The sequence below is a fragment of the Hippoglossus hippoglossus genome, chromosome 12, assembly GCF_009819705.1.
Source record: "Hippoglossus hippoglossus isolate fHipHip1 chromosome 12, fHipHip1.pri, whole genome shotgun sequence".
NCBI classification, from domain to species: Eukaryota; Metazoa; Chordata; class Actinopteri; order Pleuronectiformes; family Pleuronectidae; genus Hippoglossus; species Hippoglossus hippoglossus.
The window spans coordinates 4,562,208-4,578,423 of NC_047162.1; the positions used below are offsets into that span (position 1 = coordinate 4,562,208).

Below are 16,216 nucleotides of genomic sequence, written 5' to 3' on the forward strand. Positions count from 1 at the left end.
TAAAATGTGACGCATGATGAGAAAATAAAAAATGACCCCACTTGTGAAATATAGAATCAAAGTTGGTGTTGACATTAGCTTATTAGCTAGCGTTGATAGCAGAGCAATAAGATCAAATGTGACCACCTGGATTACTGGGACTGGATAAATGTGGACGACACTAACTGTGTTAACTGTGTCCTGTGGGTAAAAAGAAAATGGATTGTCTTCTCAACAGATTAAAGAAACCTTCTGGACACACTAATCTCCAAAAGCCATTAGTGCGTCTACTTCAGCAATATCTCTATCTGTGGTCTTCCATTAGGTTTACGTGACATTAAATGTGGGATTTTCATCAAGAACACATACGTGCCACTGGGAGAGCCCTTGCCCATTAGCTCCCCCGCACTAAGGACATTGTTAATCTCCAAACATCTGTGAGGAGCTTTTACTTCTGAGACTCTTCACACTTCATTAAACGTTAAGAAACATATCTCAATACTGTAAATTGATTAGGTTTTGTTTTTCATGATCTTATTATACCTAGGGAACTGCAGAAAATGGACTTTGACTGAGCAAGATGATGGACACTTTATATTGAATTGGAATCACTTAGACATGTTGATGAGTGATATTCTCATGAGCCTTCTGGTGATTGATATGGGATTTGAATTGTAGATATACAGGGAACTAATGGGTTGCAACCCAGATACAAATATTGTCACCGAGGAAAACAAAGACTGTGTTATTGTTTATTTGAGTTATCGTTGTTACTTTGGCAACGACCACTCTTTCTGAGGTCCAAGCTAAAACTGAATTTGAAGACTGATTGTGTCCTGGCGGCGCGGCTAGGCTGTCCCTTTTCGGAGGCTCCTTCAAATGCTCCATCCTGAGCAATGGATTCTCCAATGGGTGAATCCTACTCAGGTCAACTTATCGCAGGATTCATTGTGCGCCAGTGACAAAGCTAATGAGCTAGCTATACAGGCAGCTGGGCTGTAGTACGTGCAGTAGCTCAAAGTTGGTAGCGATGCTGGGACAAGGTAGTGACGCAAATCTTCTGTATACTGTCTATTTCGGTTTGGCCTTTGCGTAGACTTCCAAAGGATGCAACCCTACATTAGGACATAGCTTAAGAGCCTAGATAGCCATACTACTGACCCTGTTAGACTGCACTTATTGTGCTGCAACCTAAATGCTGATATCCACATGCTAACGAAGAGTTCTAAGATGCTGACACTTAGCACTTTTCATGTTCGCTATCTAATTTTAGTGTTAGCATACTAACATTAACTAGTTAGCAGTAAAAAAAGGACAGTGAAGGAAAAGTATAGACAAAATATTTTGACCAGATGGCCCTAGTTTAAATCATCCTAAAGCCTGGTGCGCACAAGAGGATTTTCAACCCTTGTCCTGTCATGTGGGAGACCACAGACAGATTAAACCTATTTCAATTGTATAAGCTTCAGAAAGCACAAACTAGATGATTTGGCCTGAATGTAACATCTCACACTTGCTTGTTTGTAGGAAACGTTTTTGGAGCGGCGATTCCAGAGCAAACAACTTTTAGGTGCATCACCGCTACCTGCTGAACTGGAACCGGAAGGTGCAAATCGGCACGATTATCTTCAAATGTGCAGCAGCATTAAGAGGAACATGACATTTTTAACAAAATTTCAGGGAAACTTATCCAACATCTGAGTCATTGCATTTAGAACCAAAAACATGAGAGAAAGTCAGGTTATCATCAGCTATTTAACATGGTTATTGATAATGTTCACTCGCTGGTGATTCAATGAATTTCATAGCATTCTGTTATCGATTGTATCCTGTGAGGACCTTGCAAAGACTTGTTGGACTTTTTGAACTCCTTTGGTTGACCTGATATGTTTCAGTTGGTTTTATTATGTATGGGACTTTTAGCTTGGTCCTCTTGTTTTTTTTTTCTTTACTTCCTGTCATTGTGTGGTTTCCCACTTTTGCCCAATTACCTCCCCTGTGTATTTAGTCTCCGTGCTCCTCAGTCTTCGATGTCATTTCGTCTTTGTTTGGATTAGTTCTGTTTATTCCTGCCCATGTTTTGCTGGTCTACATTTTGGAGTTTTCAAAAACCAAGACTGCTTACCTCATGGTAGAGGTTAGAAAAAGAGGTTGACCAAAGTTACATTGTTGTGAGCAGGCAAAACCTTACTAGTGGTAAACTCAAGGATGCTCTGACCTCCAGACTTCAGAGTCAGCTGTCAGACAGCGCTGCAGTACTGATCAAAATGTCATCAGTAAAATCTCAGCTGTCATTTCCCCCATGTTTATCAAATCTCTGGCAGTAGACTAACACTTATTGTGTTTATTTGGGTGTCAACTTTCCTGCGTCAGTGAACTCTAGAGCGACAGGATGATATATGGTGAATCTTCCACAACAGAAGGTACTTTTTAGTCTGTATAACAAACAAATAAGCACACATATCTATTAAAGTTCATAAATAACAGAAAACTATTAGGTTTAAATACCAATTTGCAGGTTTGTATTCGTTTTTGGTGATAACACAGTGTGTACTTAAAATATATACTCTCAACACTGACCAAATCACTTTTGACGTATGTGCTGTATAAATACGTGCAAGGTTATGACTTTTGTACTGCCATTGCCCTTTACTGTTATCATGATATTCTGATAAGCATATTGTTTATAGTTTAAGTTTTATATGCTTTTAAAAGTGAATCAAATAATGCTTAGATACTGAATGTATAGCTTCAATGAGTTTCCTTTGTCAGCTGTACACATCTGTCCACCTGTCGGGGCCATAACCTTAACTTCCTATGATACATTCAGCCATAGTAATGATAAGAATTCACAAGAGACTGACTTTGAACTGTACTTCAAGGACACGTACAGTACACAGCCCTGCCCACAGATGCCCTTTTCTGGTCTCTGATTACCTATACCACACTCAGCTGCATTTTTCAACCCAGTCACTTCTGAAAATACAGCAGTCTGAGGCTCCTATATGACCTTTTGCTTTTCCAGCTCATATGGTTGACTCTAGATGGCTGTCCCCCCAACATAAAACTGTGGCAGGTCTCTCTCTTACATGCTCTGTCAAGGCCTTTTCTTGGGACCTTGTGAAACAAATACATCTAAAACAGTTCAAACTTTTGGAGAACAAGGCAATAATGTTGTGAGAAGAAAGTCATGTTACAGTCAGAATAGTCCCAATAAGTAAAAAACTATAACAATTAAGAAAAAAAAGAATTTGGGACGTTAAGGGAGTTTCACTCCTCCTTGATCCAAAATCTTGAACCAATCACATTATTTCTTGGGAAAACTATGGAAACTCTTTGAATATCACGCAGATGTAACCAACGATAACCTCACAGTCGACAAAACATTTCCTCCTCCACAAAAGACACAATTTCCTCCACGTCTGTGTGGTTCTTTCTTCAGGATAGACTCAGTTCCTTTCTTAATCTTGTCAAAGTCCTGACACTTATATTAGTGTGGGGCTAAAAAGATAAAGTATTTTATTATTTGTAAACTTGATAAAACGATGACCTTACTCGTGTGTTGCCCTAACCCAGGCTTACAATACCCTAAATTGATTAGATTCCAGAGGAGGGATATGTGTCTGTGTGAGTTTAATGAGCAGCCTGAGGACGGTGTTTTTTTTTTTAAACATTGTGTCCCCTAGTGGTCAATTATACTTCCTGTTTTAAAGGAATAGTTCAACATTTGGGAAATATGCACACTGGCTTTGTTTGGTGATATTTAGATGAGAAGATCATTTTGCTAAGCTGATCCTCTCCTACCCCTTCTCCCATTGTTAAATGGAAATTGACTTGTACCAAACATATATAACATTCCTTCCAGTTGGCAGTATTTGTTGTGAATAACAGATAAAATCCAATGGGACTGTGACCTTTGCGTTTCTCAGTACAAACTCTTAACTTTGCCTCTTGTAATTCATCACTAATTACTTGCAGAAAATAAGCTCACGTACTGTTGAAATAGGAGAGGAACCCTGGGATTTCATTTTGAAGTCCTCCTCAGAACACCTCCAACGTGACTTTGCTGTATGTTCTTGCAGACATGGTGTCACTTCTCCTCGAAAGCTATAGCACATGAATCTGCGAAGGCATCTGTGTTTTCAATATGTCACACAGTCAATCTATCATGATTGGATGGTCGCCATGCAGACTCGCTGACGCAAATTGAAAGCCTTCAGTATGTAGCCAGGTGGGCACAGATTGGCTGTGACATTGCCACAGATGGGCCCTTGTGTCACATGATGTAAAAAGCGATTATACGCTGGAGGCTATGATTGACACGTATGAGAGAGATGATTATCAAAATGTAGGGGTATACCCATTGTCTGTATGAGGACACACTGAGAGGTTTCTAGAACTGAGGTCTTTCATAGGCCTGTGTATAAATCCCTTTATTCAACTGTATGCAAAAAGTACAAAGTACACAGTGGTCACATAATGGTGGAAATAATAATTGGTGATAACTCCATTGTCAAAACACTTGTATTTTGTCAATCATTTGTGGAAACAGTGCCTTGTGTCACAGCCCCGAATAACTATTCATCAAACTGCAAAAACTAAAGACGTTTTGACTTTGGATAAAATAAAAATCTGCTTAATTCATATGCTCATTTTGTCAATAATCATAATCATAATGTATTGTTTCATTCAAGCCTCTTCTTTCTTAAAATAAAAACACATTATTTGGAGCAGTATGATTAGCCTTTTTCATTTTGTTGATATTCATCAGGGGTCTGAAGACATACAACAATCCTTTTCTATGTATCTTCATTATCTGCTGCCATTTCCTATTAATCTCTGTTTATCTATTAATACATGATAAATACTGTATGTTAGATTGACGAATTAGTTGATTCCATAATTCAGTCATGATCACTTGAGAGTTGCTGTTAAAAGTTACTTTTGCACTTTTTTGTCAGTCACTTAATTGAAGTATCTCATCGTTCACCCACAGATAATTAATTATTATCATTTAGTTGGTACTTCAACACGTTTAGGGGCACTTCTTATTTGATTAATAATTATGGACCCAGGTTTTGGTGTGATCTTTTATATATTCATGTCAAATACTTGCAGCATTAAATAAATACAGAATATAAAATAATTAAATACTTTTAATTACAACACCTGGGTTTAGATATTGATGCAAAGTAACACAGATACTAAAGCATGCGTCTCAAACACTTGTAGTGAGTAGAATTATAAGTACACAGCTCTCTTGCACCACCTATTGGCTCATTATTGAAAATACAGGCTCATAAGTGAATAATGCTGACTCTCACAGAAGCTCCTGCATGAATATAGACGTTTAGATGATTATATACGAGATTAACAAATGATATATTCAAACTAAACCTGCAAGAACACATGATTTTATTCATCATCTGATAAACACATCCACCCTTCTCTGGTTTATAAAAGTGCTGCATCAACAGTAATCACAAACCAGAGGGACTTTTTGGTAAAATTTATTTCCCAAGTGTTGAAGTGATACATGTTTGCAGGGATTGTCTTAACAACGACGTCTTCTGTCCTCCCCAACTAGGAGAGTAAATGAAAAGCAATAGAGTTTTGAATTTCTCTTCACAGACTGTACAATATCTGAATATACTGTAGCACAAGGGATACAAATGTTCAACTTGAGTACCCTTGATTAGACCCAAACTGACTCCACCGAGCATCAGAAGCAGACAAAAGGCGTACTATCAAGTCTCTTTGTCCTCATACGTCCACTGTGTGTTTATTATAATTATTTAATCAAAGATGTGTCATCTCTAATCACATTCAGAGATTTTTAAACACACTCGCAGTGTTTGTTTGTTCTCATTGTCGTTAAAAAGACCTTCCCGTGCTGCGGTTCTTCAGCGGGGGCTGCTCTGGAGGATCTCGGTTTCAGGAGAGATACAAATCATGCTCCAAGACATATGAAGGCTTTTCATACAATCAAATATACCGATTAAAAACAGTCAGTGAAACTGGTGTTTTACATAATATCTGCAGAAGCAATCACAGGGACTAAGGCAGATAAAATGGAAATCATAATTACTGTAAAATACTAGCTAAATTAAAGGAACAGCACTAAGTGCAGCAAGACTTGGTTGAGTGGCATGAGTCATCTTAATGAAAAAAGCATTATTCCACAAGTGGCTCTCTTCGAGTGGCCCCTTCGGTTTATTTTCAAAGACCTTTATTTTGCTTAGAAATGAGGAAACCAATGAAAAGGGATGTGGCAGTGAACAGACATGAAGAAGACTACAAAACATGGACTTTTGAGGCCTTTTCAGTTCACCCTTCATCCTTTGTGGTGTTATCCTCTAGATCCTCATCACTGTCTAAATTCACTGTGGAGCCTTTTGGCCATTGTATTTCTGCTTCTCTCCTCCTTAGTGCCCTTCTTTAGCTGGACTGGTAGTGGTTTCCCTGGTGATCACAAGAGAAAACACAATTACTTTAATGCTAAACCATTACCAGTGTTTGTTGGTTTGTTTTGTAGCAAGATTACACAAAAACTACTGGACGGATTATCACAAAGAAAAGAAATTGGGGGTGTGGATCCAGATCAGGGGGCAGATGCAAGATCACTAATGCACTAGTCACATTTTCGCCGACTGGTGCAGGGGTCGATCTGAATATACCTGTTTGGAATGGTCTGTTTGCTTGTCTTGTGGTGATGCTGATTGGTTAAAGTGACCTGCACTAATGGAAGCACGTCACAGAACCGGGAGAAAGAGATGTTCACCTGTTTATTCAAAGTTCGGTGAAGCTCGACTCAGTACTTCAGAACCCAGAAGTTGTCGTCACAAACACGCTGTTGTCGTATTAAGCAACCGTCACTTATGTTGATGAGTCCCAGCCACCACTGGTCGTCTGTTTATTCAAAGTTTATTGTCCACATCGCACCAAACTTGACACGGCACTTCCCCGGGGACTTAACAATACACGAGTGAAGCCGATAAGATGAACGCTTCTTGAGATATAAGTTCCACATGCAGGCAGAGGACACTTCCAGATATGAAATGCCTTTCACACATGCACAACCCAGAGAGAGGTTCATTGCACAGACGCGTTAATGCGTATGAAACCGCCTTTTCACGGGGAGATACTTGTTTTGGGGAGATACTTGTTTTGTTCCCCCCCCCCGCTGGCTCCTGACTTTACACTAGAGGGCCAGGCTGAGAAAATCCGCCGATAATCCGGAACCTCTCCCTCGACACATGCACCGGAGGATCGGTGGAGCTCAGTGCATGTCTGAAAGCATCTAGACAGACAGAGATCTCTGGAATTATTTAATAGATTTCCCAGGGAATAATTGATGGATCTTGGTCTGGCATGTTCAGGAACTGATTTCTAGGAGTGGCATTCTAGTTTTCAAATGTTCCAGTAATCCCAAACATCAGGTTATTAAACAATCAGTTTCAAGATTTAACAAGATAAATGTTTATCCTCATTGTCTTTTCACTTCCATTGGGTCACTAGGTGTGAAACCCCCCCTCCCCCTCATGTATGTGTTTCACGTCTCACCTGCTGATGGAACAAACTGGTCTTCAGCTCTGCCGCCATTATCACTGTGACTGGTGCTAACCGTCTCTTTCTGCTCCTCGTCTGTGACAATTCTCTGTCTCGCGCTCTCGAAAACGGACTTAATAACAATTGAATCCTCATAGATCTGCAGTGGCAAACAACACACACACACACACACACACACACACACACACACACACACACACACACACACACACACACACACACACACACACACACACACACACACACACACACACACACACACACACACACACACAGGTAATCAGAGTCGCATCGAGATCCAAACCCTTGCACGTTAACAATAGAGCAGAATTGTTGCTTTCAAATGAAAGAATTCCTCTGGGTTCACCTGAGATCCTTCCAGGTTATAAGTCTGAGCATTGTGACACAGGAGGAAAAGATCCTTCTCCAGATCCCCCACACTTCTGTACTTGTGATTGCGCACACGTTCCTGTGAAGCAGAGGGTCAGTATCAAATCTTAACGCGGCCATTGCAACAAAGCTGCGTTGACACGCCGTTACTTACAGTGAGGTATTAGAAGGTAAAATCAAATATAATTTACATCCCAAAATACAAGCCTGGGAGAGGTTGCACACAGGTAACTCCTATTAACTGAGTGTCCCATCATCAAGGATATTTCAGGAAATATCATTGTGAGTGTAAAAGTTCAGATGAGATTTATAATGTCTTTACACGTGTTATCTTAGCTTAGCAGAAAGAATGGAAGCAGGGGTAACTGCTAGCCTGCCTCTGTCTGCGGGGGAAAAAAACTCTTCTAGCAGCAAGTCTAAAACTCAGTAATTACAATGTGTGATCGGATTTCAAATCATCTGTTCTCCGCTGAAGGAGAACAGGTTAAAGGGGATCTCGTATGCTAATATCCAGCTCTATGTTTTTATTCTGCCGGAGTAGCTTTGCATGATTCACAGTTCGGAAAAACGAATTATTTATCTCAAACTGCCTGTAATGGATCCTCTCAGCTGAACGTCTGACTGAAATGAGGCCAAACATCTGTACATGTTCGAGCACGAATCCAATCAGGAAATGAGAGTGGTCAGCACGAACATCCACAGCAGCAGCAACAGCAGGACGTCTCTGTTCGGTAAATATTACAAACATTTCCTGCTTATTGAGTGATATAACTGTGGATTCATTCTTTCAATCTTTATCTGTATACAAACATTTGTATATATATGCTCCTGTAAATAGTTGAACATTGGGGCGTGGATACCCGACCCGAGTTGGACAGGGTTCGGACAAAACTTTTGACATGATATTCAGGTTTGAGTTACATTGCATGGGCTACCTACTTGATGTTTTATGCTGCACATGCCAGTAATCGGGGGAAGATTGGGCTCAGGTGGGGTTTGGACATAAAAAACAGAATGCCTGTCTGGTTCTGGTTTGGCAAATGTTTTGTCTCGTGCACAGTCGGGCTTGGACAGAATATTGGGGCCCGAGCTGCACTCTTTTTTACATTTGGTAATACAGAAAAAAATACAGGCCAAAGTGGAAAATGTCTGCTCAGAGCTAAAATCAGGAAATACAAAAACTAATGTTACTAATTATTCTGCGGTCGGCAAATGACTGTGTAGTAAACCTGCTGTTTGACATTTGTATGTTTCAGTACATGTAATGCCTATAAAACACTTCCTGTTAGATGGTTTGTGGAGATCGAGCTGTACGTGGATCTGAGGACCATGTTGAGAAATCCACGATGAGCTGACATCAGCTTGAAGCAGGAGTAGAAATAACTGTTTGTAAATGTTGTGTTCAGAGCGGTGGAATGCCTGAGCGATTAACAGTCAATCATCATGTGAGACTTTGTCCACTTTGGACGTCTGACACTGTAACTGTACTGAAAATAAGGCATAACAGTCCCCTTTAAATTCCACTTATTACTTCAATTTTTGACAAGAAACCACCTCACCCACCTGTTACATTCATTATTTCACTGGTTTCCAGTAAGATGCCAGGGAGTTGATGATTTAATCTATTTTTTAATCTTCTAAAGAGTTTTTCTTTAACCCTCTGATCCCAGACGTGCATCTCAAGTTTTCTGCAGCCTGTTACATGAAGCCTCATTCGTATTTGTAACTTCGCTCTGACTGATTTAACAGGAGTAGGTTATGCCACTTACCACAAATGGGCTCCACTCCAAACCTGATATGACGCTACCAAGTACAGAGGGACAGATTCGCTTTATTTTTGTGTTTGTCATTCAAATGTGTTGGCTGGGAAGCTGCTGTTGTCTGTGTGTGTCATACTTTATTTTTACTCCTTCTGTCAGTAAGTGAAGCCACAGTCTTATTTTCAGCCGTACTAACAGCTCGGTTCTCGAGCCAATGTTGGTCTGAAAACTTCTCAAGTATCACATGGGTTGTTGTGAAATTTCATTATTATTACATTCATGGTTTCCTGTGGATGAAGAAGACCAAGTGATTCCAGAGGACTTTTGTGATCCCTCCACTTTTTCTGTTCCTTTTCCATGAGGTTGATGTAATGTAATATTAGCATTCTAACAAATGTCATGTGCCTCAATCCACAAAAAAAATTCTTTTTAATTTTGGACGCAAGTCTTGTAACTTGAACTTTTCACCTCTGGCACATTTTTCACTAATAGTTGTGTATAATTGTTTAAATTCAAACTGTTAATCTCAGACAACGTTAAGAGTTTGGATAAGTCAAATAAAATACGTAAAAATGAAAAATAAATCAAGGTCTCAGTGCTAACAATACTCCCAAGGTGTTTCAAACTGATACACATAAGACATGTATTTTATATATTTGGCTAGCCTGGCTGGACCAATCAGAAGGTTCACGTTTATTTGCTCTTGCAAATGTGTCTGCCCACCTTTCCCATTCAGACCAGCCACTCACAACCATATATCTAAAATAATGCACATTTGAAAAGTTTGTTAACAAAGAAGATGGCTGGCCCTGATGTGAATCTGCTATCGCGACAGCATTAAACAAACTGTTATTTCAGATAATCGTCTGTTTACATGTTTCTGGCACTCTGTGCTACATCACATGTCTCATCACAGTGATTGGTTGAAGTTCGGTTCTCTCGCCGTTGATAATACTACTGGGAAATTGAAAATGAACAGAGAGGTTCTAAAGTCACCCAGTAATGTCCATTGGTTTGGCCATGCTAGGGTACTGTTTAACATCCCACTGTACCTAAGCACTATTTGTATCTTTCTATTTGTATCAACTACTCTTAACAATAAGACGCACTGGAATATCGGATACAGACATTTTGTATTTATCTGTTGGAGTTTCATCTCACAGTATTTGCGTTGAACGCAGCAGCAGAGATAATGTGAGTTCTGAGGATATTCCCCAACACGTACCCTGATCCTTCTGAAGTCCACAGGCTTCCGGATCAGCTCGTAGTACTCAGGTGCCTCCTTCCGGGAGGGAAGCTGCACAAAGCCTTTACTGATCTGCCGACCCAACCTGGAAGCACAAAGTAATACATCACTCAATCTGGTTTTATCAAGAGACTGATTTAGGGATTATATCAGTATATATAGTTGAGATTATCCCAAAGTGGCCATGGTTGTTCACAATTTCTTTTAGGCCAGGGTCATGACTTGTCTTATTATGATTTGGAGTTTTAAAATATCCCAATGTCATGATGTATATTTTCTAGTTTTAAGGTTGTTTATATGCAGATAATGATTTAATCACATTGTTATCTGTAGTGATCAAATTCTGTTTTCACTTGAAGTGGTTTTATATATTCTTGTCCCTAGATAACTGCATAGTGTGCTGTACAAACAATATTTAAATTATGATTATGTTGGCACAGCAAAAAAAGTTACACTCAATCTTGAGCTCAGCACTTGAAGTGAGGTGATGTTCGAACAGCCACTGCAACAGCTAGACAATGAAATAGATGCCTGCTCTGTTTTTTGAAGATACGTTGTTTACATTATCTATAGGCACAACAAGCTAATATACATTCACCAGTAGGAGGAGGAACAGGAAGTATATGTGTGTGTGTTCAGACAGAAGATGAAGTGAGTTTCAGAGACATGACCGCACAAGCTGAATCAGTTTCAACTTCAACTTGAACAAAAATGTGTGTGCAGCCACCAGCTCTATGAATGTAACATTACTTCATTGATGTGCAGAGGAAGATTGTGTAGGTTCTCTCAAATCAGTCAGAAGCAGAACTAAGCACACGCACACACACACACACACACACACACACACACACACACACACACACACACACACACACACACACACACACACACACACACACACAGGTAATCAGATGTGACCATTGGTAGCTACAGCTCACAGCAAACATCTGATGTTACGGTGGACGTTTAGTTCAAATCAACCTTCCTGCTGTCACATTAGTGTGAATGACTTAAGTCAAAAATAAATGTATTTAAATTTCTTTTTTGGAAATGTCTGTGTATATATATATATATATATATCTTTTCTGCCCCTCTAGAGGGTCCCTCGTGTTTTAGGTGGGTGGATAAGTAGTTTTTTACCTTTTGGGGCCATTTCTTATAACTTCAACCTCTCTGTTCAGCACACCGCTGTCTTCATGATACACCAAACGGATGTCCTTATATAGAGAATTAGAGGGGGTGCAGTATGCTAATTGCAGACAGCGGTCACGCGCCTGTCTATTAAGAATGATTCTGATTCACAAACATGCGCAACTTGCTGAGAACAGAATTGGCTGGTGTGCACGTGTCATGAATCTGTTGGGCGTTTTCTTTTTTCTGATTTAAAATGGTGAACATTATTTGTTAGATAGAAACAAAAAATTTAAGTCATAGTGTAATATAACTTGTTTTGTTGCAATTAAAGAACCCACATGAGTATTAAAACTTAAATTTTCTTCTGTGTTTTATGGCCATAAAATAGTCTAATAATAATTATTATTTGTTTGTGTGTGTATATTAGCCATATTCACACAGACATTCATACAGCGCTTCCATATGCAGCCCTTTTACTTGGGCGTTCAGTGTCTTGCCCAAGGACACTATGGCATGTGGAGTTGAGGACAGGGATCAAACCACCAACCCTTTGGTTAGTGGATGACCTACTCTGCCTCCTGAGCCACAGCCGCCCAATGAATACATTTTTATAAGAAATAGTCTGTTGTCTCCACGTGAGATCGTTATTGACTTTGTTTGGAAATTATGAGAAACAAGGACTGAAGAATCTTTCTGTGAGCACGACTTTGTAAAGATTTCTGTAATAGCAAAGCAGGTTCTTTCCTCAGTGAAACTGACAGTTGTTATAGTTGGGTGTTAGTGCCATGAAACACTCCACAGATTATCAATCACTCACCCGTCCTTGTAGTTGATCACCATATCGACCAGCGTGTTCAGTGTTCTGGTGAGCTCAGGTGGATTCGGAGGCAGTTTCTCTGCTGGTGGGCGCCCTCGCTTCCTTTTCACCTTCTCGCCGGTTTCCTGCGCGGCCTGCAGCACTCTCTCCCCATGGTGATCACCTTTACGCTTCTTTAGGCTGATGTCCTCTTCCATGTTCTCCAGCGAACCGTTCTCTCCTGCCTCAGGCTGCAGGAAGAGGGAGCGATGGGTGGGGGACATCTAACAAACTCAAAGAAACTTACAGAGTAAGGTGGGTGAAACGTTGTATCGGATATAGAGAAAACATGCATATAATGTACAGACAAAAGCCTGTAATGTTCTCCCTCTGTAGCTCAGGTCATACTTCAGCTTTACAAGGACAACAGTTGAGGAATGGGAGAAAAGAAGAACTGTGACGGAATTCTAATAAAACTTCTATTTCTGTTCATTTGAACTCTTTTCATGTTCCGGACACAGTGTCTGTTTTCAAAGACAGAAACCTGAAGCATCTTACACACCAAGCTTTAGGATCCAAGTTTAAAACCTCTCAAATTACAGCGTGATTATCATCAGTCAGAATTATTAAAGTGTGTGGTTCTGTATTCACATGAAAGAGGGTTTATTTATTCATTACAATTCTGCGCTGTGTCTGCAAATTTAGGACAGATTATTTTATCTGGAGGCTTTGATGTCAGATGATTATCAAGGGGAGGAACATTGTTGTTGTTTTTTTAAACGCACAATGGATGTGAATAAATTTGAAAGAGCCATGTTCTGAGTCTAAAAGTGCTAACAATGCAATATGTATTAATTCCTGCACATTTTCCTCGCGTGCACTTGCCTCCGTGCACTAATATGAGAGTGGAAACATGATTTTAGGAGCGTGGATTTCAGCGAGGGTGCCCGCTGCATCCTGTGATATCTTCGACCATTTCATCATCGCTCCTTTTCAAAAAAAAAAAAATATCTGCAGCAACCACAGTGTATTCCACAAAGGCAATTAGAGGCCGGAAATATGAGTATGCATGCAGCGAGAGCAGCATCCGAGGAAAAGAGGGAGCAGATAGCGGAGGCATGCTGTCCAATCCGAACAGAATATTGATGCATCAATCACACACACACACACACACACACACACACACACACACACACACACACACACACACACACACACACACACACACACACACACACACACACACACACACACACAGCAGCAGCAGCAGCAGCAGCAGCAGCAGCTTTCTCATCCTATAACAGAGCATGCACTTGTGAACATGCATGTCTCAAGGACAAGAGATTAAACGGATCCTGAAATTTGAGATTCTGCACACACTGAGGAAAACACATTAATCGCAAATGCCATCGCTCCAGAAACATGCGTGCCTGTATACTTCCCACCAACCAGAGAGAAGACATGGCAGAGCACAGAGTTTAGAGGACACAACACAACAACACTGGAGAGGCAACAATGGAAATCCTGCTCATCATCGCTCGGCTCAAATGGAGGCTTTGAGAGCCCCGCTGCTCCCTCTCTGAAGGGGCTGCAGAGGAATACTGGAGGGATAGAGGGTAATCCTCCAAGATGTATGACACAGCTGAGAGCTGCCTGATTGACTGTGATGTGTGTGTGTGTGAGGAAGGAAGGGTGTCACTTGTGTGTGCGTGCGTGTGTGTGTGTGCATGTGATGCTCCATGCCTGTGCTATATCTCCTATAACAAGCCTGCCTCTTCCCTGACTAATCTGGCAAAGATTCCCTCTCATCTGTTACAACACACACCTACACACTCCCTCTCTCGACCCCCCCTGCTCACACACACACACACACACACACACACACACACACTCACACACACTAGACAACCCACTCTCTTCCCCTGCACACGCGCTCACACGCACACGCTTCATCCGTCTCTTCCCATGCGATGTAGCCCGGCTGAACGCGGAGCCCGGGCAGGAGACAGGCGGGCGGACATGGATGGAGGGAGGCGCGGACGAGGCTTTTTACCTGAGCGCGGTCTGCGGGCGGGCTCCCAGGATCGGCTGCGGCGGCGGGGGAGAGAATTAGCAAACCAGCATAGCGGCGAGCTGCGAGCCTCTTCATCAGCTGATCACTCAGGAGCGAGAGCCCAGACGGGGGGAGAATAGAAGCGCTATGTTTTCATATACAAATCAATGGGCTGGGGGGGAAACACGAGCGCCGTGCCCATCTCCTGTCTGCAGCTCCCCGACGTCTTTTTCCTGACTCTGGAAGGCCCCGAGCTGCTCTCCCTCTGCATGTTTTTAATATCGACTGTTGCCAGACGGCTTTTTTTTTTTTCTCCCCTCCTCTTCCTACCCCTTGCTGTTAAAGTTATCGGGTCCATTTTTTTTTTAATAATCTATCCTATCATGATCTTTTATTTAATTCCTGCATAGCATTTTCAAAAGCCCCCCCCCCCCACCCCACCACCCCTTCATCCCTCCACTGCATGTCAACCCATGCAGGAGGGATGTTGGAAACATGACTCCAGCCTGCAGCAGCAGCAGCAGCAGCACTCACGGTTCCTCACGGAGCACGTTTGCATGTGCAGCCCCTCCACCCACCCACCCAGAATTCCAGCATGGTGATTAATGCATAAATATTCACTCAGATTTCACTTGATGCTGCCAAGAAGAAACAAAAAGAATATATCCGTGCAACACTGAGCTGTAACAGTTGCTGTAAAAACAGTGGACTTTTTTATTTTTTTTATTTTATAGTTTGGACTCATTTTCCCGACACATCTGGTTTCTGTAAATCAGTTTAAGTGGAGTTTTTTCTTTCTCCCTAGCATGTGGTGCAAAATGCTTCTGGGGGGGAAAAGCACACAATGTTAGAACTCGCACAACAGTTAAGTTAAGTGATGGCCGACACAAGAAAACAGGGTTGAAGGAAAAGTTGTTCTTCAAATGTAAGGTCAAACTCATATTGATGTAGAGGACTGTGCTTTTGTGAGATGCACAAACTTCTATAAAACCGAGGGACCTTGAGCTGCCCGGACTGGTATTGAACTACAGTGTCACAAAACAGATAACTCCACTATGGCCCTAGTCTCCTTGAATTCAAGCAAACTGCACCAAATTGAAAACACTTTAAATCAAAATCCTCCATCTGCTAAACATCCATCCATCATTCATTCTACTTTGAGGGTCACAGGGGCAGTTGGAGCCAATCCCAGCTGATATTGGGCGAGGTCGATGAATTACTCTTAGAAATCAGTGAAAATGCCTCTCTTGAGATGTCAAAGGAATGGATACAAAAATGATTGGATCCGC

At 41.2% G+C, this 16,216-nt stretch overlaps 1 protein-coding gene across 2 annotated transcripts; it reads right to left on the reverse strand.

Annotated features, from left to right (window-relative positions):
* Positions 1–5,479: 5,479 nt before the first annotated feature.
* LOC117772020 (probable global transcription activator SNF2L2) lies at positions 5,480–15,279 on the reverse strand. 2 transcript variants are annotated; one of them, XM_034602936.1, is made up of 6 exons: positions 14,928–15,279; positions 12,896–13,158; positions 10,924–11,029; positions 7,916–8,017; positions 7,543–7,687; positions 5,480–6,441 (listed from the first exon to the last, which is right to left on the reverse strand). In XM_034602936.1, exons 1-6 carry the CDS (start codon positions 15,021–15,023, stop codon positions 6,347–6,349), a joined length of 807 nt encoding a protein of 268 aa, XP_034458827.1. In that variant the 5' UTR covers positions 15,024–15,279; the 3' UTR covers positions 5,480–6,346. The 2 variants fall into 2 exon arrangements, with proteins under 2 accessions (XP_034458827.1, XP_034458828.1); XM_034602937.1 differs by having other exon boundaries at positions 12,896–13,125; positions 14,928–15,269.
* Positions 15,280–16,216: the final 937 nt, after the last annotated feature.

Excerpts from the sequence above, each read along its gene's own strand:
- LOC117772020 (XM_034602936.1), bottom strand. The coding sequence starts at position 15,023 with ATGAAGAGGCTCGCAGCTCGCCGCTATGCTGGTTTGCTAATTCTCTCC. Across the intron at positions 8,018-10,923 it reads TGGACTTCAGAAGGATCAGG|GAACGTGTGCGCAATCACAA; the intron begins GTACGTGTTGGG and ends TCTGCTTCACAG. Across the intron at positions 6,442-7,542 it reads CCAGTTTGTTCCATCAGCAG|GGAAACCACTACCAGTCCAG; the intron begins GTGAGACGTGAA and ends TGTGATCACCAG.